The following is a 24,442-nucleotide window of genomic DNA, read 5'->3' as shown; positions in this document are numbered from 1 at the left end:
AAGCACTCCCTCAGGGCTGGGTGTACCTGATGGGCTGAGCCAGTTTTGCATCCATGGGGTGCTGGGACCAATGTTCCCCCGCCACTATGGTGGGTAAAGCCATCTGGGCTTTACGCAGCTGCTGCCTCTGCCAGCTCTTTGTTGCGTGCAGACGGTCAGCAGCTCGGCACCCCTCCTGATCCCAAAATGACCTCTGGAGAAGTCCCACCTTTGGTGTTTTCTTTGGCCTTCTCTAGGCCTTGCATGTGGAGGAGTCTCGCGTGGAAAGCGCGGAGGTGGAGGATGTGATGAGCATTTACGTCTAAACTGGAGGCAGCATTGACCAGCCGCAGCTGAGGGTGACACCAGATGTCATGTATGCACCCATCAAGGCATCCTGATCCACCAGGACCAGGCACTGGACCTCCCACCTCCTGCCGTGACTGTGGAAGCTGCCTCGAGCAGGAGCCTTGCAGAACGTCGTTGTGCCTCCAAGCAGAGAAGATGTCTTTGTTGCTGATGCTTCATCCCCAGGGCTCCCCCTCCAGCAGCTATGCATGCTGAGCCTTGGCTGGAAAGGATTTGGAGCATCAGGAATGCATTAGTTTGCCTGGAAAGTTCCTCTTGAATTGGAAGGACGAGCTGGTTTCAGCTTCTCCTTGAGACTTCCTGTGAATACAGAGTCACCCGAAGGAAAAGAAAGATGCTGAAGGCAAATCAGTGGGAGCTTGCTGCCAGACTCCCCTCAGTTACAGGGTAACAGAGAGCATTACATGGATTTTAATCATGAGTCCCATGTTCACTACCCCAAGTCTTGTCATTAAAAGAATATATGAAGTTCCTTTGTCCTGAGAAGTTGTCTGTACGTTTGCAAGTGTGTGAGTAATTGCTGAGTAATGCAGTTTGCTTGAGCCCACAATCCCAGGGCAACAGTTCCTCTGTTCTGAAATGTCCCCACTGTAGCACAAGGGGAAGGGGCTTTCTGTGCAGTGCTGTTCCTGGCACAAAATGCCACTTGCTCAGAAGGGTGGGATGCACGTGTGGAAGGCAGCTGAGCCATGTCATTCCAGTTTAAAGGGCCGTGTCTCCCTCAGCAGCACCAGGCATCTTTAAAAATGCAGGGAGGGCACACATGGAGTTTTGTTTCCCTCTGGCTTTCAGGGAAAGCCAGGCACCCTGTACCCTGCATGCTATGGAGGGGTGAGAGCCTTGGGCATCTTCTGACCACAGCTGCTCTTGGCACATGCTGTGATGGAGAGGGGTGATGGGCACAGGTTACTCCTGGGGAGATCCCAACTGGACACAAGAAGAACATGTTTCACCATGAGAACTATCAGCCACTGAATCATCTCCCCAGGGAAGTGGTGAAATTCCCAGGGGAATTGGACCCTGTTGAGATCCTGCTGGACAGGGTGCTGGGCCAACTTGTGCTCCTGGTAGCAGAGTTGGTAGCATCATGCTCTCGGAATGCTGCACTTGGGGCTGTAGTTCAGCCTGGGGAGGAGCAGCTCTCACGCATCTGAGGCCGGGAAGCGCCCTCAGGGAGCCGCAGGGCTGCAGCCGGGCTCTCACCTCACTGTGCACGGAGCAGGGAGGAACCTGCAGGACTTAATCTGGATGGAAGAGGTGAGAGGAGCTGAGGCTGGCCCCATGTGCTCCATAGTGCTCTCTGGTCCCTCCTGCTTCCACCTTCTCTCCCTCACTTCTCTGCTCTGCCCCGCCCCCCACCCCGGGCTCCCACCACAGAAGATGTCACCTTCACCTACACTGTGCCCCCCACCTCTCTGTTTAACCCATCCTGCAGCCATACCAGCTGCCTCTGCTCTGTCACTTCCTTCTCTGAGCAGCTCCTTGCAGAGCTTGCCCCCCACCGGCCCTTCTTTGCTCTTTGGAGCTCTTAAAAGTCGGTGTGGCTTTCCCTGTGGCTGCAAATGGCTCAGTACTGCTGGGCCCTCTCTGGCTGCCCTTCAGAGCAGTCTCTCTCTCTGGATAAGTGTAGCTTTGTATCTGAGACCTCAAGTGTCACCCTGGTTCTCTTCATGGCCTTGCTGCTTGTCATTGTTTATTCCTCCACATTTTCATCCATCCCAGGTGGCTGAACATCATCCTTTGAAGCTAGTGCTGAATGGGGGGGAGACCCGGTGACAAAGGACGTGGTCAAGGCACCCAATGCCTTCACGTCGGATTTTACCAGCAAGACTGGCCTTCAGAGAGCACCCACAGCATGGAGAGCTCCCTCAGTGGGATGGGCTCAGGTCGGGATCAGCACAGGACATGCCAGTTGACCCTGAGGGGATGTGCCCCTTTGTGCTGAGGGAGCTGAGAGCACCATGAGACTGCTCCTGGAAACCTCTGAAAAGAGGTAGGAGACACTCAGGGGCTGCAGCAGTGTGGGAGGCGGAAGAGAGAAGGGCTCATGCTCCTCAGCTTCACGTCTGCTGATGGTCACCTGCTCCTCTCACCTCTCCCCAACCACAAGAAGCCGCTGGCCCCAAGCAGCAGGTGAGCAAACACTTCCTGGCAGCTGCTGTGAGCAGGATGGTGCTGCTTTATCTGTTGTTTGGGCTCTCCCGGCCCCTCAGAAGGTGCAGCACAAGAGCCAGAAAAGCTTTTAATATACTTGTGAGAGGAGTTAACCACGAGCAGGAACCTGCACTGGTCTGGCTTGTAGCTCTTCTGAGGTTAAGAGAGAACAATGGTTTTAAAGTTTCCTTCCAGCAATCTGGAAGGATTAACATGACCGGAGTGGCCTGACAGATACAACTGCTCCTTGGAGCAGTTAAAGAGGGGGACATGGGTGATGGCGACATGGTGGGTGGGCAGCACTCATCTACGCCAGCTCCTCCTGCCTGCAAGCAAGTGAACTATGAGCCTGTGTCGTGGTTTAAGTGCAGTCAGTAACTCAGACCCACACAGCCTGCTCGCTCAATGACACCTGCAACTGTTCAGGACGTGGAGGCTCCCTTGGATGCAGAGCCTGGGGCAGAGCCCAGCACAGCCCCTCTCATCCCAGCAGCAGGTGAGGCTGGAGAAGACATGGTGTCTCCCACGTCTATAGAAGAGCAGAAAGAGGCCATGACAGTAGACGTCTCTCCGGCTGCTGAGGAAGAGCAGCGCCGGTACCAGCTTCCTCTGTCTTTGTTGAGCAGGAGGCAGAAATGGAGGCAGAAGCAGAGGCAGAGAGAGGCAGGCCTTTGCCCTGCTCAGCCCCACAGCAGCGGAGCTGGTTCTTCAGGAAACAGCCAGGCGCCCACTACAGGAGAGTCATTGAGGTGCTGCAGTGGGGCCAGAGAAGGGCAATGGGGCTGGTGAAGGGTCTGGAGCACATATGTGATGAGGAATGGCTGAAGGACCTGGGGGCATTTAGTCTGGAGAAGAGAAGGTTTAGGGGGAACCTTCTTGCCCTCTGCAGCTACCTGACAGTACCTCAGTCCAGAGGAGCAGCCTCCCTCAGGAGGCAGCAATTCCCCTGGAAGCCCCCGGCAGTTCAGCCGTGGAAGATGCCCATGGGTAAAGAGGGGAAAGCCCATTGCCAGCCTGCTGAGGGCAGGCCAAGCGAGCAGAGAAGGCGAGAGGTGAGGGCCGGGGCAGGAGGGAGAGGCCAGTGGTGGGAAGGGGCTGCTCGGAGCTGCCTCGGTGACAAGGCCAGGCTTGCCCACACTGCTTGGGCCGCTGTGCCAAGGCAGCCGCCTCCATCACACACCTTATCCTCCTCCTCCTGCATGCAGGTGACCCACAGGCAGCCCAGAGAAGTGCCTCAGGGCAGCCCGAGCCAGGCGTCATCCCACCATGGGATCACGCTCCAACGGCTGCGCTACCCAGAGAGGATTCAGGCTGTCGACATCCGCCAGAGCGCAGGTAGGCAGCCCCAGGGAGACGGGGCCAAATGTCTTCCCGACCCCAGGAAATGCTGACGGGCAGGCGGGAATTGCAGGAGGGAGCAAGCTGAACCCCCGTGCCGTGCCCCCCGCAGGATGCCCGGGCATGCGGGGTTGCTGTGGGAAGTGCCCATGGACTGCGGGTGGCCAGCCCTCTCCCCAGCCGGCTCTGGGAGCAGGAGGCAGCCGCCTGCGGGACTGAGCCCAGCCCTGCGGTTGGCAGGGGAGCCCAACAGCCTGAGCTCGGCCAGCTGGGACGTGGGCACAACGGACACCGTCACACAGCCTCTCTCCTCGGCTTCTTTTGCAGATGGGCAGCCTGGAGCGCCGAGTGGTGCTGCCCAGCACCAGCGGGTCGAAACAGGAGCAGACCCTCCGTCTGCCACCGCTGGTGACAATGGCACCCCGGCCACCGCCTCGCTCAGCGAGAGCAGTCAGCAGCTGCTGCAGGCTGCCACCTGTAACACCAGCAGCCTCTGAAGCTTCCGGCAGCGTGAGCGACTCGGCCATTGCCACTTCAAGCAGCAACCCACAGCAGCTTCTAACAGCTTCTGCCCAGCTGCGCCGCGTCCCCAGTTACGGCAGCAGAGATACATGGCTGGAGACCTGTCAGCCTGCTCTACGCAGGTCCACAGGCTCTGCTCCCACAACAAAGAACTCTGGGAGCACGAGCACAGTGCTGCGCAAGCACACCACTGGGAGCCAGGGACCCTGCCAGCAGTCAACAGCCGCAGGGACACAAATGAGAAGAGACATGTTCCTGGCAGCCAACAGCAGCAAGGCCCCTGCCACTCAGCCCACACTGAGGAGCACTGGGCAAGCGGCACAGCCCCTGCCAGCAATGTGGGCAGCGGGCAGCAAGGGCAGCCTCAACAGCAGCGTGCTGTGGCGGCACCAGAAGGTGTTTCCCCAGCATCTGCCCACGCTGCCCCACATCAAGACTTCAGAGCAGCCAAAGAGGAGCTGCCTTCCTGCCGCAGAGGAGGAGAGACAGTGTGTTGAGGACATCGAGAACATACTGTCCCGAGTAAAAGTCCTAAAATTACGAAACATCTGGGTCAACCCCCTCGTCCCAGAACTCTACCAAGACCCGCGAGTGGATATCCAGCCTAGATCCAGCAGCCAAAGCAGCGTAGGCATGGGTGAAGAAGGAGAGGCAACCGGAGACCTGCAGAGCGTGTCTCCTGCCCCAGCCATTCCCATGCACAGCGAACCAGCACCTGCTACCCTGGCTGGAGCTGCTGAGGAAGAGCGGCACCGCGCACCTGTCGCTGCCGTGTCAGAAGTGGAGGAGGAAGCACCGGTACCAGCTTCCCCTACGTTTGTCGAGCAGGAGGCAGAAATGGAGGCAGAAGCAGAGGCACAGAGGAATGCCTTTGCCCTGCTCAGCCCCACTGCGGCGGAGCTGGTTCTTCAGGAAACAGCCAGGTCCGTCGTCAGTGATGTCCTGCACAAGGCTTTGGCTGCGTTCCAGGCCACATCCATTGCCCAAAGCCATGTGGATGTGTCCATGGCAGCAATGACAGCTACAGCTGTTCCGGGTGTGGAGTCTCCTTTGGATGCAGAGCATCAGGCAGAACCCAGCACAGCCCCTCTCATCCCAGCCGCAGACAAGGCTGGAGAAGACATGGTGCCTCCCATGTCTATGGAAGAGCAGGAAGAGGTCATGACAATAGAGGTCGCCCTGGCTGCTGAGGAAGAGCAGCGCCACCCACCTCTTGCTGCCATGGAACAAGAGGAGGAGGAAGCACCGGTACCAGCTTCCCCCGGCTTTGTCAAGCAGGAGGCAGAAATGGAGGCAGAAGCAGAGGCACAGAGGAATGCCTTTGCCCTGCTCAGCCCCACTGCGGCGGAGCTGGTTCTTCAGGAAACAGCCAGGTGCGTCGTCAGTGATGTCTTGCAGAAGGCTTTGGCTGCTTTTCAGGCCACATCCGTTGCCCAAAGCCATGTGGATGTGTCCATGGCGGCAATGACACCTGCAACTGTTCAGGGCATGGAGCCTCCCTTGGATGCAGAACTTCGGGCAGAGCCCAGCACCGCCCCTCTCATCCCAGCAGCAGGCGAGGCTGGAGAAGACATGGTGTCTACCACGTCTATAGAAGTGCAGGAAAAGCCCTTGACAGTAGACATCTCCCTGGCTGCTGAGGAAGAGCAGCGCCGTACACCTCTTGCTGCCACGGAACAAGAGGAAGTGGAAGCACCGCTACCAGCTTCCCCTGGCTTTGTCGAGCAGGAAGCAGAAGCAGAGGCACAGAGGAATGCCTTTGCCCTGCTCAGCCCCACTGCGGCGGAGCTGGTTTTTCAGGAAACAGCCAGGTGCCTCGTGAGTGATGCCCTGCACAAGGCTTTGGCTGTGATCCAGGAAAGAGACAGGCAGCCCCAGGAGCAGCAGGACATTGATGAAAGCCGTGTGGGTGTGTGGAACGGAGCAAGGAGGCCTGCAGTAGATGAGGACACTGAGACTCCTGTACGACCTGCTCAGAGGCGACTCACACTTATTGAGAGAGTTGTGCAGGTCTCCTTCAGGCACAAAGTGAGGAGAGCACCTGGAAAGCATCAGGGAGAGGCCAGCACAGCTGTTGCCTCCCCACCATTACACAAGGATGAACCGGCAGCGTCTCCTGCAGCCGTTCAGGACACCAAGGCTGAGCCAGGTATGCCTCTGAGTCAAGCGGCACCGAGACAAGGGCGGCACCAGCGTGTGCACGATTTCGGCTGTGCCCTGTCTTCCCCTCCCTGGGCGAGGGCTGAAAGCCGTTCGTGGAAAGCCCCCGAGGGAGAACCTCGGTGGCGGGTGCCAGCAGGAGCTTGTGCGGCGCCCGCCCAACCCCGTGCCTACAGCTCTCCTTTCCCCACAGGCATCGCCACCCTCCCAGATGCTGGAGCATCCCAACAGCGACGACCAACCCGCTTCAGAAGGGCGCTGAAAGCTCTGCGCAGGGCTTTCCGCTTCTCCTGTGTCAGCTCAAAAGTGGAGGAGTAGTGCCCCACTGCCAGCTCCAGACCCGAGGGAGCTGCGCCGAGGACATCGTGCTATAGCCTGTGTTTGCTGCGGACACTTTCTCAGGCCAATAAATCATATCCCTTTGTCCCCAGTGCTTGCCTCTGCCTTCTCCAGCTTTTCTCTTGTTTCAGTAGCACAGAAGCCTGCAGAGCGACCTCTTTCCTTGCAGAACTTCTCAGCTGCTGACCTTGCATGCCTGCTGGCTCTTGTGCAAGCACTGGAGCAATGCAGTGAGAAGCTGGCAGTGTTTCCGGAAGCAGACCTGTAAATGGGCAGCAGATGGGTGACCCCGCTCAATCCCTCACTTCCCCATCCTAGAGCTTCCAACCAACCGAGCACAGGGGGTCTCGCAGCTGCCCCGAGCCGTGGCCTTGTGTCCCCGCGATTGCAGCAGAAGAAGGACAGGGAGGTGGCCCTGAGGCTGCAGATGTACTTGTGCAGGAATGCGCGCACAGCTCTTGGTTTGTGTTTGAGGTTGGGAAACCGCCTCGTACTCCTGGCCGCCCTGTGCGCAGCTGGCATGCGAAGCTCCACAGTGCAACTGGAGCAAGCGAAGAACAGCTTTATCTTGCTGGAAACCAGCTCTAAGGACTGTGTCTGGGAAGCTGCAGTGTAGCCTAACCCCTCGCATGGCCTTCGCTTCCCTCCTTGACCTCATGTGCCCAGCTATTTCCCCACTCGGGGCCTGTGCCCATGAAGGCAGAGACAGAATGCCTCAACAGGAGGTCCCAGAAGTCAGGTAGGGAAGTCATGGGGAGGGGCCTGGAGCAGCTTCTCTTGACTGACTGCTGTGTCAGTCGGTCCAGGAACCAGGCGAGAAAAGCTTCCACAAGTGCAGGAACCGGGGCCAATAAACAGGGACATGTGTGAGCCTCTGGGGCCCTCTCTCCACACCAAACACCCGCATTGGCAGACCACTGATCTCTCAATTTCTCTGCCTCCCCGACAACCTCGCATGGCCTTCGCTTCCCTCCTTGACCTCATGTGCCCAGCTATTTCCTCACTCGGGGTCTGCGGAAGATAAACGGATAGCACGCTGAATAATGTAATCAGAATCTGATGTTTATTCACTTTAGAGCACTGCCTTTTATAGCTTCCATTCTTGGTCACGCGCTTAAGCTTTACAATGATTGGTTTCTACACATAATGCAAAAACAGCTGATTGGTTCCTTCTTCAGCATCCAGGAATTGTTTCCCTCCTGCAGAACTTCCACGTACGTGGCCATAATTTTGCCCTGAAGTAACCTGTGAACTAGGCCGTTAATCCTTACTACGAACTCTAACCAATGGCAAGAGTCCTGGATCGCTAACATGCCCATTGTTTGTTAAAAAGCTCTCAACAAATCCCCCTTCTTTATTTTGAGTGATCCAGACCCCTTTAGTCATTTGCGATACTACAGACATTAAGCAATGCCATACTATACTACTAATAATAACAAAGACTATAATGCTTAATAATATCATAATGCCTGATTTAAACACATTAGCAAACCATCCAGTAATACCTAAACTTCGGAGGCAACCACCCAAGCCATGATTGATTGTTAATTTTTTCATGTTATCTTTTAATTGGGATGTTGATGAATTGAACTAGAATGATCAGATAGATTCATACAACACATTCCTTCAAAATCTTCACAACCATGGCCCTTTGCTAAAAGCAAAAAATCAATGGCTGCATGATTTTGTAAAACTGCATGCCTAACACTGCCTAAATCTTCTAATAATTCTGATAAGACATTAGATGTGATATTAATCTGCTTTGCAGTCCAGCAAGCTAAATAAAAATGGACATAAAAACTCTTCTGACTTCACCTAACATATTAACATTATCATCACAGTTTGGTCCTAGTTGTTCTACTGATCTTCTTTTTCGTTGCTCGGTTTTACTTTTATAAAATGATATCATATCCCTCTTGCTGGGAACAAACATCATCAGCTTCCCTATATAACACGGCCCTCCATGAACATTTTTTAGTACCCCTTGCCAAGCTCTATGTCCACAGATTAAAAAAAAAAAATCCTTTAGGAAATTGTTTTGATGAATTATCATTCCAAATAGAAAGTTTACTACCTAGGGTCTCAGCACCTATTGCTCCATTGCAAAATGCATTTTTTCTATAATTTTTATAGTCATAATTACTCAACATATTGGTCCATTGTGTCCAAATATATTTCTTATAAAAATTTAGCTCTGTAGATGCCAATCCTCCAAAATAAAAACATGACCCATTGCCTGCTAAGGATCCCCAGAGATCTAACTCCTGAGCGTCCCAAGGCATTGTGGCGTTTAAGGTGTTAATGATCATTGTTCCAGCCATCCCTGTTTGATTCACTTCCCCAAAACAGCAAGCTGGTTTGTTTACTGGAACAGTACAATCATAAATTCTATGACATGTCTGATTAATGAAAGAGCTATTTAAAACCATCCTGTTATTTATCCAATTGGTCCAGTCTGCCAGGCGCAGGTAAGGGATGCCGACTAAACAAGTAGGAAAAGGGTCCCCAGGAGTGGCCATGGAGAGACAGACGGATGACTGGTTCGTTTGGTTTGCCCAGTTGATCCACATGTTCTCTTGTGGTTCTATGGTATGTAATGCTTGACCTATAGTCATAGCCATCATCCACCAACTTATAATTGAGGCTATTCTGAGGTTCCCTCAATCGGTGATTTCCAAGGTTTTACTCATAGCGCTGGAATCCAACGAGGGCCTTCTCCTGTAATCAAACACATATAGCCACGACCAGTCATACAAACCTCAACTGGCCCCTTCCATTCTCCCATTTTGAGATCTTTGCATTGAACAAAAATCTTTTCCTTTTTTGTTAACCCTGATTTTAAGGCACTACCACGAATTCCCACGGGAGGTTCTTCCCTTTCTCCGGCCAGGCATAAATAATTTAACACATATAATGCTTTTGCCAAGCGTTCGCTAGGTCCTACACTGCTCTCCCCCATTTTTTGTTTAAGTAACAGGTTTTTAAGGGGTTGGTGAGCCCGCTCAACAATTGCTTGTCCAGCAGGTGAATTGGGGAGTCCGGTGAGATGTTTCACTCCCCAAAGTGAGCAAAAGCGGTGAAACCTAGAAGAAGTATAGGCTGGAGCATTGTCTGTTTTAAGTGATAGGGGTACACCTAAGACGGCAAAAAAGGCATGAAGGTGTTTCACGACATGGTGAGAAGTTTCTCCAGTTTGAGCGGTAGCCCGAATTGCCATGGAAAAGGTGTTGTCCGAGACATGAAGGTATTTTTGGAATCCAAATTCTGGAACATGAGTGACATCCGTTTGCCAAAGTTGTAGTGGTAAAATGCCTCGAGGATTTACTCCAATACAAAGGCCAAAGCCTGTTTGTTGACATGCAGGACAAGAGTTTACAATTCCTTCGGCATCAGTTCGAGTGAGAGAAAATTGGCGTGCCAAGACTTTAGCACTCTGGTAAAAAAAGTCATGCGAAAGACGAGCTTGTTCAAAATTATTTACCAGAGGTCCTGTCCAAGCAGGAGTTACAAGTTGATCTGCATGGTTGTTACCGATAGACAAGCCCGCTATGCCTTGATGACTGCGGATATGAGTAATAAAATATGGTTGTTGCCGCGAATTTAGGCTTTGTAAAAGGTGGATTAATAAAGTATACAATTTAGTGTTAGACACTTCCTTTATCATTGATCGTTCAATACGTTTAACAACACCTACGGCATATAGAGGGTCTGAAACTATATTAAGTGGAGTTTGACACCAGTTTTGCAGGGCCCATAGCACCACAGTCAGCTCAAGGGTTTGTAACGAATCATCCCTCGATCCTTCTAGAATTTTTTCATGCCAAACATTAGACTGTTGCCAAGTTATGGCAGCCTTTTTTGATTTTTTCCCTGCATCCGTAAAGACTGTAGGTCCTTTAACAGGAGTTTCAGAGTTATAAGGTCTAGATTCAATCTGCTGATTGTGAAAGATAGTGACTAACTTGTGTGCCAGATATTTGTTGGAAATTATGCCAGGAAATCCTGCTAGAGCTGTTTGCAGTTCTAATGAGACCTGCATCAACCATTCCAAGTGTTCTTGTACAACTGGTATAAAAATTGTGCTTGGTTCATTTCCAGAAAGCTCTACAATTCTGTTACGGCCTTTAATAATTAATTGAGAGAATAATTCCACTCTGGTTGTAATAGTTTTCCTGGGTCGAATGGACAAAAATACCCATTCCAAAATTTTTAATGGATTTTGATGATCTGTTATCCATTGTATGATTAATGCAAAAGGATGCCTTTGCTGTTGTCCTGAATTGGTAATCATAAGCATGAGTGGGTGGTGTGAAATTACTCGACTAGCATGATTATCTGTGATCTTTTGAATTATTTTACAGAGGCCGATTTCTTGTTCTTTTCCTAAGTGACGCGTGTTATCTGCCTGGGTGGATGTTCCTAAGAGCTGGATCAAAGGGGTTAAATCATCATTAGTGATTCCACAGATGGTTCTCACCCATTCAATATCCCCAACTAGTTTCTGTACGTCATTAAGGTTGTGAATTTTCATTGTTAAAGTCAATTTTTGTGGTTTGACAGTGCTACCTGTAATAATCCAACCCAGGTAGCGCCATGGGGAGTCTGTTTGAATTTTTTCTGGGGCAATTTGTAGTCCTCTAGATTCCAGTATGTTGCTTAGTTCTGTCAGAATTTTTTTCTTATCCATCTGATGTCCAGCTATTAGGATATCGCACATAGAGTGATAAATTAACAAGTTCTCATAAGGTTTTCTCAATGGTTCTAGTGCCCAGGCGACAAATATCTGACACATTGTCAGTGAATATTTCATGCCTTGTGGTAAGACCACCCAGTGGTATCTTTTTGCCGGCTCTGCTTTGTTTACAGAGGGAACTGTGAAGGCAAAACTTTCTGCATCTGTTGGATGCAAGGGAATCGTGAAAAAGCAATCCTTCAAATCAATTATTAATAGGTCCCATTGCTCTGGCAACATTACAGGGGAGGTTAACCCAGGTTGAAGGGTTCTCATATCATTCATAGCTTCATTGATAGCTCGCAAATCATGCAATAGTCGCCCTTTTCCACTTTTCTTAGGAATGGTGAAAATGGGCATATTCCATGGACTGGTAGAGGGTACTATATGGCCTGCATCCAATTGTTCCTGAACTAATTCTTGAATTGGCTGCAGCCGATCTTGTTTTAGCGGCCACTGATTGATCCAAATTAGTTTATCACTTTTCCACAAAATTTTTAACACTGGCTGCCCTGAATCACTGGCCGCTCCTAAAAAGGTTGTGTAATAATTTTGGCACTCATTTGACTAAGTACATCTCTGCCAATAAGGGCAACTGGTACGTGTTAACACGTATGGGCGGGTGACGTCCGCAACGATGCCACCAGCATTGCCCTTGCTCCTTGCTTTTCCACCTTAAATTCCCAGTCACAGAGTATCAGCCCCAGAGTCCCAGCCCCACAGTCTCAGCCCCAGAGTCTCAGCCCCTGTCTCTGCTCAGAGTATGAACCCTGGAGTATAAGCCACAGAGCCTGAGCCACAGAGTCTCAGCTACAGTGTCAGCCCCAGTGTCAGAATCCCATAGTCTTGGTCACACTCTCAGCTCCAAAGTCCGAGCCACAGACTTTCAGCCACAGTCTCAGCCACAGAGTTTCAGCCACAGCCTCAGCCATAGTATTAGCCACACAGACTGAGTCTCAGAGTCTCAGCCCGTGTGTCAGACACAGAATCTCAGCCCCAGAGTATAAATTACAGTCTCAGTCACAGAGTCTAAGCCACAGAGTCTAAGCCACAGAGTCTGAGTCTCAAAGTCTCAGCCCCAGGATCTCAGACATACAGTCTCAGCCCCAGTCTCAACCGTAGTCACAGCCCCACACTCTTAGCCCCACAGTCTCAGCCCAACAGTCTCAGTCACAGTCTCAGACTATCAGCTCCAGTGTCTGAGGCCCAGTCTCAGCCACAGAGTCTCAGCCACAGAGTCGCAGCCCCAGAATCTCAGCCATAGAGTCTCAGCTATAGAGTCTGTGTCTGAGACCCTCAGCCAGAGTAGCAACTCCAAAATTTGAGCATCAGTCTGAGCCCCAGAGTCTCAGTCCCAGAGTCTCAGCCCCAGAGTCTCAGCCCCAGAGTCCCAGCCCCACAGTCTATGTCTGAGTCTCATCCAGAGAATCAGGTCCAAAACCTGAGCACCATAGTCTCAGCCCCATTCTCAGCCCCAAAGTCTCAGCCTCACGGTCTGCGTCTGAGAGTCTCATCCAGAGAATAAGATCCAAAACCTGAGCACCAGAGTCTCAGCCCCAGTCTCAGTCCCAGAGTCTCAGCCACAGAGTCTCAGGTCCACAATCTCCGCCACAGTCTGTGTCTGAGTGTCTCACCCAGAGTATCAGCTCCAAACTCTGAGCACCAGTCTCAGCCCCAGAGTCTTAGCCCCACAGTATTAGCCCCAGTCTCAGCCCCACAGTCTCAGTTACAGAGTCTGTCCCTGAGAGTATCAGCTCCAAAGTCTGAGGCCCAGGGTCTCCGCCACTGTCAGAGCCACAGAACCTCAGTCCCACAACCTCAGCCCCACAGTCTCAGTCACAGAGTCTGAGCCTGAGAGTACCTTGTGGTTTAAACTCCATCAGCCATAGAGTCCCACTCGCTCACTCCCCCCCTCCCTTTCTTCCCTCCCACGCTCCCGGAAGGATGGGGAGGAGAATCAAAAGAATGTAACTCCCACGGTGTTGTGGTTTAAACTGATCCACACAGCTCACTCACTCCCCCATTTTTTTTCTCCCTCTTTCTTTCTAAACCCAGCCCCCACCCCCCACCAGCCCCCCTGGAGGGATGGGGAGGAGAATTGAGAGAATGTAACTCCCACGGGTTGAGGTAAGAACAGCCCAGTAACTAAGGTATAACATAAATTACTACTGCTGCCACTAATGATAATATTGATAAGAGAAAATAATAAGAGAAGAGAATACAATACCACCGCCGAACGAGTTCGACCCCCCCGAAGAGAGCCCGTGCCCTTCCGGGTAACTCCCAGTTACCTCCCTGGGCATGTCGTGCTGTGGTACGAAATACCTCTTTGACTAGCTTGGGTCAGGTGTCCTATCTCTGCTTCCTCTCAGCCTTCCCTCGTCCCTGGCAGAGCATGAGACTCACAAAGACCTTAGCCAGAATAAACATTACTTAGCAACAATTAAAAACAGCCAGTGTTATCAGCTCTGTTCCCAGGCTGGATCAAAACACAGAGCTTGCACCAGCTACTAAGGAGAAAAATGGTTACTGGTGAACCCAGGACACACAGGCTGAGATAAGAACAGTCCAGTAACTAAGGTATAACACAAACCACTACTGCTACCACCAATAATAATAATGCTAAGGGAAATAACAACGGAAGAGAAAACAATACCACCTGCTGATACCCCGCCTTACCGAGCAGTGAACTATCCCTTCTGGTTAACTGCAGTTTACATCCTGGGCATGACGTGCTGGGTTATGGAATACCTCTTTGGCTAGTTTGGGTCAGGTGTCCTGTCCCTGTTTCCTCTCAGCTTCCACTCCTACCTGGCAGAGCATGAGACTCACAAAGTCCTTGGTCAGACTAAGCATTTGAGCAGTAACTAAGAACACTGGTGTTACCAGCGCTGTTGATACGTGGATAGACTCTACAACTCATTAAAGTTGCAAAGTAAGTATGCTTTATTCAGTGCTGAGGCACATGGGGGATCATTCCTCCAAAGGCATGCCCGCCGCAACCTCATTTCTCCCCTTATTTATTCTCTAAAATTACACATATTCATTATGTTACACAACACGCCTATACATATTCATGTCCTATCCCTGCTTCGTATTATAATGAGCTAAAATGTCCTTTACGCCTGCGCAGTAACTCCTGGTGGTCGTGGGCAAGGGTCTCAAGATGAAGTAAATAAGTCTTCCTCGGCTTAAACTTTTTACCTCTAATAGTTGTGCATGTTCCCTGGTGACTTGGTCATTGTCCAAACCACAAAGCTGGTTTTAGCCGGTTTCAGGGCCCAGAAAGCAGGAGCCAGCTTACTGTTCCTTACTCTTATCTGTAGCCTTGTCTCCCATCCTGTTCTAGCATAACATAATGAGCATGAAAAAGGCTTGTTGAGTATGAGCAAGCAATAATATTGTTAAGCAAGCGGCTTAACCCTAACCCCCCCTGTACATTGGTTAATTCTTCGCATCAGTCTCCCCTTTTCTTTAAAATTAGTAAATTCTTTTACTTATCATACAAGTTCTTCTTTTGACCAACTCCTGCGAAAGGTATCTTCAGTGCTTTACCATACGTTTGATAGAGGTCAAAATCATTATGCGCTGTAACATCCTCCAATTCCAAACAAATAATCCAATAGACAACACAAAGCTAATACTAATACTAGAAGAACAACAATGGGGTGATATAATGTATTTAGAATGCCAGTTGCAGTGGGTGACCATCCAAAAAGAACGTCCCACCAGTAGTGACTTGCATCTTGTCTTATCCTTAGCAAGATTATGCTTACTTCTTCCGTGTCATGATGAACGGTAATCAAAGTTTTATTTTCATTTTCCTGGACTCCTTTTAAAATGTTAATTAGGTTTTGATGTTTTATCAGTTGCCTTAATGTAAGGTCCATCCCGATGGGTATAGGTGATAATTTGTGGTACATTTTATAATTAGAATTTATCAACTGGTGGGATACAACTTGTGCTAAATACGTGAAGTCACATCTAATAATCATAGAATCATAGAATCATAGAATAGTTAGGGTTGGAAAGGACCTCAAGATCATCGAGTTCCAACCCCACTGCCATTGGCAGGGACACCTCACACTAAACCATCCCACACAAGGCTTCATCCGACCTGGCCTTGAACACCGCCAGGGATGGAGCACTCCCAACCTCCCTGGGCAACCCATTCCAGTGTCTCACCACCCTCACAGGAAAGAATTTCCTCCTTATATCCAATCTAAACTTCCCCTGTTTAAGTTTGAACCCGTTACCCCTTGTCCTGTCACTACAGTCCCTGACAAAGTCTTGTCTCTGGGCACAGCAGGGCTTGTTTGACCTTTCAGGTACCTGGGTTGTAGCACTTGGTCACTTCCTATGTTTCTTTTTTCAGAGATTTGCCAGAGCTCTTGCTGAGGCGGTTATTTCCCTTAATGTGCCATTGGAAGTCATTAGCATGAGAGACTATGATCCAGACGATTGTTTATTAGGGGAGGTAGGTATGTTGTAAATGGGAATAATAAATCCAAGCTTTTCCGGGTGTTGTGAAGGCTGTTGTCTTGTATTTCTCTACAGTTCTCCTGGAAATCCCCAAAGCTTTGTGTTGAAATTTGCTTTCCTTCCATGGAAGCAAGTGCAGTCCATCAGTCCTTGGCAACAAATAGCTAAATGCTGAACGTGCTGAGGAAAGGCTCGTGTAAGACATATGATGCTGAGTGTGGCTTTGTAGAAGCCAGTTCTGTAACTCAGCTGTGAGTAATGGACAGTATCTGCACAAGGGCCCCTGTACTGTCTATGACAGTGTCCACCTGGGAAGGGTTCAAAACTGGAGTAAGTAGGTGGTGATCCTTCTGCAACTTTTAGACTTAAAAATTTCTTGTGAGCAGTATTTCTGCTGGGGAATCCTTGATGGGTTTTTCTTCTGTCAATATTGATAGTTGCTTTTTTAATCTATGGGAGACGTTATTGCTGCCAAGAGTCTGTTCTGGAAGGTGTTGATTTGGGGTGGGGAAGGCAGGTGTCCCATTCTGTTTTACCACTCCATTAAACAAGGGAAAGAGAGCTTGTTCTCTTTTGATTGATTTAAAATGGCTTTACAGGGAGGATGGCCATCCATCACTGTTGGGATTATCACCTGCAGCATCCCACACCAAAAACTATTCAGCCAGTCAGCAAAAATCTCATCTTTTGACTTCTTTCAGGTGCCTGCATGTTCCAACTCTCTTCCTGAAGTGTTCATTAAAATGGAGTTATCTTTTCTCTTGTGTTCTGTTTCATTTCTTAGACAACCAGCAGGAACATCTGTGTGTTCTTGGTGGCTACATACACAGATGGGCAGCCAACCGAGAGTGCAACAGAGAAGAGGCTGCGAATGAGTTTCGCTTTGGGAAAGCCTATCTGAAGGGCCTGAGATATGCTGTGTTTGGCTTGGGAAACTCTGGAATGATCAACATACACAACACAGTATCTCCTGTGCACCTTTCTTTGATTTCTGCTCCTCTGGAAGGCTGAGCTATCTTAAATGCTACATACCTGCCTGTTACTGGTAGTTTGCGTGAGAATTGGCCCAGAAAGCCAATGGCATCCTGGGCTGCATCCAAAAGAGCGTGGCCAGCAGGTTGAGGGAGGCGGGTCTCTTCCTCTACTCTGTTTTGGTGAGACCACCCACTCTGTTGCATCAAGTTTTGGGGCAACAACACGTGGGATGTGGAGCTGTTGGATCGAGCCACAGAGATGCTGCCTGGGCTGGAGCAGCTCTGCTCTGGAGCCAGGCTGGGAGAGCTGGTCTGCTTCAGCCTGGAGAAGAGAAGGCTCGGCAGAGACGTTAGACCAGCTCCCAGTACCTTATGGGTCTGATGAGAAACGTGGAGAGGGGCTTTGGATAAGGGCTGTAGCGATAGGACAAGGGGGAATGGCTTTAACCTGACAAACAGGAGACTGAGAATGGCCGTTAAGGAAAAAATTCTTCCCTGTGAGTGTGGTGAGACACTGGCACAGGTTGCCCATAGAAGTGGGCATACGGCAATATCTGAGCTTTGTAATGAGTTTTGGTCAGAAAAATCATAGAATCATAGAATAGTTAGGGTTGGAATGACTTGTCACCTGGTTGTTATGTTTAAGTGGTGCCACAGGAAATGTGTTAGGCATGTGGCCATTTTGACCAAGCATAGCATAAATGAGCTTGTTTCCAGAGCTCAGCTATTATGGGTTTGATAGCAGAGGTGTTTTCAAATCATAGAATGCTTTGGGTTGGAAGGGACCTTAAAGCTCTTCCAGTTCCAACACCCTGCCTCGGGCAGGCACAACTTCTTCTAGAGCAGTTTGCTCCAAGCCCCTGTGTCCAGCCTGGCCTTGAGCACTGCCAGGGATGGGGCAGCCACAGCTTTTCTGGGCACCCTGTGCCAGCGCCTCAGCACCCTCACAGGGAAGCATTTTTTTATAATGTCTAATTCAGGTGTGGTGGTGTTCAGACTGTGTGTGCTCTGAGCCAGCAGGCGAGGGAGAGCGCAGAAGTGCCTGTCCTGCAGTCCTCTGCAGCCCTCTTTCCAGGCTTGGTCCTTGCATTCTTAGTTGCCATCTTTGTTTAACTTGGGCTTCATTTAATTTCCCTTTAACTTCAATCTTATCCCAGGTTGGAAGAAATATTGACAGGTGGCTGTGGATGCTGAGCACCAGCCGGATCATGACTCGTGGTGACAGGGACTGTAAGGTGGCCCAGAGCAAGCATGGCACCATTGAGGCCGACTTTGAAGCCTGGAAAGCCAAGTTCCTCAGTCAGTTTCAGGCCCTCTGCGGAGGAGAAAAGAAGCCCTGCATTGGGAAGTGCAAGAAAGGGAAGTGCGAATCTCCAGGGAAGCAGAGAAAGGAGAGTTCAGATCATGAACATGGGGCATCGGAATATGAGAATATTAAGGTAAAGCCCAAATCTGTGGGACCTTATTTTTTGTTTAGTGCCCCTTGTAGCACTGTTTGACTTCTCTCTTCTGCAGCCCAGAGGGGTGCCGTTGGGAGCTTGATACTTCTTTTTTCTGGAGCAGAGGGGGAAGAGGAAAGCGATCCCATGGCAGATAGCAAGTAGAATGAGCCACCCAAAAAGGACCAAAGAATTAGCGATGGCTGATGGACCTAGGCTAGATGGCATGTGTATGATGAGGGAGCCTTCCTCTTGAGGAGGGGGAGGTATGCGTTGTGATACATGCTCCAGAGAGCCAGTCTGTGTTCTCTTCAGAGCCTTTGCTTTGTCTCATGGCCAAGTTCACTTCATGTTTAATTCTCAGGTCTCTTCTGTTTGAGTGGTTTTGAGGGTGCTGCAGGAACAAGAGGAATAAACACGCTGTTCCGCAAGTGCTCTTCTGCTGTACCTTGCCTGTGTACAGAAAGGGAGATGATGTTTCTGCTCTGTGAAGGGTTTGACTTGGAAAGCAGATCTCTTACTCCCTGCTCATCAGACACCAAGGGGCACTTGGAAGAATTGAAGGGCTTTAGGCTTCCAGATGATCACAGTACACAGCGGGAGTCTGACTTCTCTGGTTGCCTGTCGTGAAATCAACATGTCGTGTCGTGGGCGCATGAGGGAGAGGAAGTCATCTAGAGGCAAGAAAGCTGGGCTGAGATTCGGGCAGTCTGTGCTACTGGACTTTTAAATGCACACCGAAGAAAGCTCCAGGTTTAAATGCATCTGGTACACATTATACAGGTTATTGGTAGGCTGCTCCTTGTTTTTCAGTATCTTTGCTGAGTGTGAGAACTGATTTCACTGGTTAGCATAGATGAAGATCTAATGTTTAACATTCAGATACGTTTCTCACTTGGGTTTTTCTCCGATCTCTTACACAGGCAGAGGAGTTGTTTGAAAGCAGTAGTGAGGAGGAGGCTGATGCTGAGGAAGCTGGAGGGGCAAATTGTGTCCTTGATGTTGAAGATCTTGGCAATATCACGAGGCACATGAAGGAAGCAAAGGTACCACTGTTACAGTGAGTGTGGAACTATCAGGTCTTTGTCAGTGATCAGCTGAATAGATTAAAATACACTTGCTGGATTTGAATTGGTTGGATCTAGTTAAAGGGAGAGTAAAATAGGAGCTATTGGAGAACCTGTCCCCAGGCAAGACTATACTTGTATGTGTGTTGGATATACTTCCTTGCTAACTGGGACTTGTTCACTGAGCAAATACTGCAGTGGTAACCTTTTGTTGTGAGTCGGAGAGAAAATGACTTCCACTGTTCAGACCTGAATATCCATCTCTGTTGCTGTGATTCACAGTCCAGTGTCTAAACAGCAATCTTGTTACTGGATCTGCCCGTGGGAGCTTGATGTGACCTGTGCTGAGCCTGGCAAAGACAACCATAATCCTTTGTTATGCCAGGGTGTTGCTGTCTCCCTTCCTGTGTGGGTCTGTTCATGTTTCATTTTCTGTGTGCAGTCTGCCAACAGAATACATCAGACAACTTTATCTGTTTAGCACAGAGAAAGGAGTGAGAATACACATAGGTACGAGGCTAAACCTTCCTGTGTTCCCCACACTTTTTGGTGGCTGAGCAGCGGGCACTTGGGAGGGGAAGGGTGTGCCCAGGAGGGACCTGGGATGACTATGTTGCCAGCTGCTGACTATTTCCCCCTTAGCAATCTTTCTGTGGTGGGGTCTTTCTCTGTGCATCCTTGAGCTGCTCTCCACCCCTTCCTCAACAAACCTACCTCTGTCTGTAACTGCACCTTCCCTCTCTTGCATGGCTCTAGACTGTGGACTTCTCACAACTTTTTTCTGAAACTCCAGGCCTTGGATCACAGGAGGCTGCGTGCTCTGGAAGAGAGTACGAGATCTCTGTTCCTGACCTTAGAGAGGGGAAAGGAGGTAAAATCCTGCCCACTGCTTGTAATAAGCTCTGTGAGGAGAGTAGCTCCAGTGACGTGGGGCAAGGCAGGCTGCTGTGTGAGAGCTCCTGCCCCTGAGCTTGTATGGATCTGGTGCACTACAGCTTGAACGAGAGGATGAACCGATTGGAGGGAGAAGGGCTCAATTTCTCCCTGTGTGGCTGTGCTGTGGTCCTTTCTCTTCTCCTGCCTGTGTGTACTCGCCACCAGCGGTCAGTGAGAAGTGCTGCCACACAAAGACACTCATCTGCAGCGATGAGCTGTGGTTTCTGATCTGATGACAAGCGGTTGTTCTGCCGTGACGCTGCCCTCTTGCCTCTGCAAATGTGAAATCCTGAGAAGCTTTAAATGAAATAGTTCTCGTTCCTGGCCTTTCTATTCCTGTTCTGCATGGCTGATGAGTCTAGCTGTAATCTACATTGCTGGTTTCATGCTTCTGTAAGCAGAGCAGGTAGAGGTGAAAGGGCTTCCAGCGGTGACTTCATGTAAGTCCTCAGCTCTCTTGAGTGGGGTAATGGCAAGAGATAGGTCTGTACATATATCCTGAGGAGCCCGAGCTGCTGGCTGTCCTTCATTAGCTGGAGGAGTAATGACTGTGTCTGGGTGTTGAGTCTCCCAGGGAATGTGCCCGTTGACCCGCAGCAGGTTTATGCAAACACTCGAACTGTAGAACAGTCCCATAGGGGCAGTTATTTACCCTAATTAAAATAAATGCTGAAGACTTGGTATGAAAGAGCAGGATGATCTGCATTTACGAAAGTAATTTATCATGATCAGCCTCTCCTGCTCCCAGGCAAGGAGGTTTAGTTGTTTAAATCTCAGTTTAAGTCACATCCTCACTTTAGTGGCTCTGAGTTTGTGCAACAAGAAGTTTTCTTTTCCGTGTGAGATGCCTAGTCCCTTGAGCTGTTTTTCCTCTTGCAGAATGCTGAACTATTTAAAATGAGTCTGACGCTTGTTTTACACTGACATCACCTGTTGTCTTGCAGTAATTCCGCCCAGCACAGGCAATGCTTTGGGTTTTTGTAGCTGAACTACCCACACACAAGCTAACAAGTTTAAAGAGAACTGGTGCACTTCAGGGTTCTATCAGGTGCTTCTTCATACACAAAGTTACTTGGGTTTGAAATGTTCCTAAACAGTTTTGAGCACAGATTTTGTGGTAGGTGTTCTGCCTGTGCAATATGGTTAATTTGCAGCAGCTTAGGGTCCAGCTTTGATCTCTTCTGCAGGCAAGTAGTGCCTCTAGTGATAATCACTAGTGGATAAGGGAGATGTACAGTCACAGATGGTCAGAATTCTTTGTTGTTCTGCTTTTTATGGGCTGTCAGAGTGAAGCTCTGGAGTTTTATCTAATAAATGTTTCCTCACATCTCTGCAGGTGATCTTAATTTAATTTTGCATCCATCTCCTGTTGCCTGAACTGATGGAAGTCAAGGCTGAATTCTGTTCTACTGCTTTTTTCCTTATGCTTCACTGCACTTCACAGTTATCATCAAAGGGCTTGAGACAGATGCTGGGTTCTTGCAGTCATTTGGGTCAGGCAGATGACTTCAGTAGTTCAAGGTGAATGCCAGAATCTCTTTTCCTGTCAGTCATCGCTGTTCTACTTAGGAACTACTCTCAGGGAGCTACTCTGTCTCGGGAAAGAGGTGGAGTTTCAAAGAGCTTCTGAAGGTGTAGGTGCACAGTTGAAGGTGCTGGTGCCTTTTGCACACTGAGCGAGCACAAAAATTGGCAGGAGGTTGGGTGGAACAGGAAATCGTTCAAATATATAAAATGGTGGCTGATACAAAAGTAAATCCCACCCTCGGTTTACCAAATCACACATGTACTGTGTGGTGGGGACTGCTTCAGAGCTGCTAAAAGCCAGCCCTTTGTTTGCCGACTAATTCAACTTTTGGAACTTGCTGCAGGGGATATAGTTGCAGATGATGCTGGTCAGGGTCCTGAGCTGGACCCAGACTTTGATGTGAGTGCAGATAATGCCTGTGGTTTCATTAGGGGGAATAGCTGGGGGTGGAAGTTCACCAGTGGGTAATAGGACTGTGGCCTGAAATAGGTCTGGAGAGGTCTGGGGCTGCTTCTGTTGGATGCCTGGTGACCCAAGGCTGTGGTGCCAGGGAGAGATGGATGATGCAGGAGTAGGTGGGTGAAGGTCTGGGCTTTCTCTGCATTTACCCCCCTTCCAGCTGCTTATTTCTAGGCCTAGAACCTGTTCTCCAAATGGCTTTTATGCACCAGGAGAAGGCAGTGGTGGTTCTTAGTGAATTTAGTAACTAAGTGGACTTCTACAGTTGTGGCACGTTTTCCCTGTCCTCCAAAGTTACTCCCCTGAAATGTATTTATCAGATCAAATATGAAATCTAATTGGTGTGTCTTTGGCCTGCAGGACTGCTGTTAATCACAGGGATACCATTTCTTCAGGTGGATTATCTCCCACAGCTGGGAGACTGATGGACTGGAACGACAGATCAATCTAGACTTGTTCCCAGGGAATGAAATGGCTTTATTAACCTTTGTATTTCTAAACTGCAGGCATGAGTAATAGTGATGATAATACCCAAATTTTCTGTTGATGGGCTGGGAAGTAATCAAATGGGCATATTCTCTTTACACAGTTTTGAGATTAATGTTCTTGGTTTCCCAAACAAAAAGTTTAGTGATGCTGAGAGTCACATTTGCAATGTAAATAAAAAAGGGGGGGGTGTGTCTGTGAGTGAGAGAGAGCAAGAATGAGATGGGGTTTACAGGAAACAATATATGGTCAAGACGTTTGTTTCCTTTGTGCATTTGCCACGGGGGATGTTTCCTGATCCCCTTTGGCTCTCTTGCCTGAAAAGCCTTTGAATGGGAAACTCTTCACCAGCACTGGGAGTGTCCATCACCCCCTTTGTGAGCATGTGAGGGCTGTGGAAGATCAAACCTTGCTGACACTGGATGACGAAACTTCTGGTGAAGTTCTATTTGACATGAGGCAGTGAGTGTTAATATATAAGGTGCTTAAGGTATAAGGCTTACAGAAAAAGGGTTGTCTACTACTTTGAGTTGCAGGCAGAAACTTCTTGGAGTCTCCAAGAATTGTTAGCTGTATTTTAAGCTACCTGCATGAGGCTGGGGTACTTAACCGTCAGATTTAAAATCAACTTAACTGATGTAGAGGTTTAGAGCTCTCCAAAAACTTCCTGGAACTTTTAATGTGTGAAGGATTCCTATAGAAACACTGCTTTCATCTGCAACAGCTCATTTGGCTGGACTGGGCTTTGACCTCTGCTGCTGTGGCTCAGAATTCAGTGTGAGCCTACATTTTAAAACAAGCTTTGATAAATATCCTTTAACTGCTTGGCAATTAGTTCTAGCATTAAAATCTGGATTTGTCACAGGGACACTTCACCCTTTCCTTCAAATCTTTCTTCTCTAAATCTTGTCTATTGAAAAGGATTATAATTCATAAATAATATTACAAGAGCTCTTGAGACTTGCCTTATCTGGGTAGGACTTGGGAATCCCTGATATATAAGGGTGGAAAAAGGAAAAGTTACTTTAAAGGTAAGCTCAGGCTGGACCTTGTGTTTGGCTGCGCTCGTGTTCTGTCGGACAAGACCCACAGGCTGGGCCTGCAGCTGCAGCAGCTCTCCATGTTCTTGCTTGCAGTGGTTAGTGCAGTTTGTAGGTGGCTCTCAAGTGCCAACACATCCTCACCTTGTCCAGTGTCCCCCTGCTCTGTGTGAAGAGCAGCTTTGGATAGTGGGAGCTGCTTTTTCTTTCCAGTTACAAGGTGAGCCACAGTTTTGCTTCCTTTGCTGATACTTGCGTTGCGAAAGCAGGCACAGTTTAGAACCATAGAATCATAAAATAATTAGAATTTCTTCCTTATAATTAGAATTTCTTCCTTATATCCAATTTAAACTTCCCCTGTTTATGTTTTAACCCATTACCCCTTGTCCTGTCACTACAGTCCCTGACAAAGAGTCCCTCCCCAGCATCCCTGTAGGC

At 49.3% G+C, this 24,442-nt stretch overlaps 1 protein-coding gene across 1 annotated transcript; it reads left to right on the top strand.

Moving 5' to 3' along the window:
- The first annotated feature begins 9,336 nt into the window (after nt 1-9,336).
- LOC136020086 (S-adenosyl-L-methionine-dependent tRNA 4-demethylwyosine synthase TYW1-like) lies at nt 9,337-22,658 on the top strand. Its single transcript, XM_065690813.1, is given in 9 exon segments — nt 9,337-9,450; nt 15,969-16,070; nt 16,860-16,929; nt 16,932-17,038; nt 18,207-18,488; nt 19,412-19,534; nt 20,312-20,426; nt 22,363-22,418; nt 22,653-22,658. Coding segments are annotated over 9 exon segments (975 nt in total).
- Nucleotides 22,659-24,442: the final 1,784 nt, after the last annotated feature.

This window comes from Lathamus discolor, chromosome 10 (assembly GCF_037157495.1).
Source record: "Lathamus discolor isolate bLatDis1 chromosome 10, bLatDis1.hap1, whole genome shotgun sequence".
Classification (NCBI taxonomy): domain Eukaryota; kingdom Metazoa; phylum Chordata; class Aves; order Psittaciformes; family Psittacidae; genus Lathamus; species Lathamus discolor.
The sequence above is the reverse complement of the archived record's forward strand: the minus strand, read 5'-3'. Positions and strand labels throughout refer to the sequence as shown.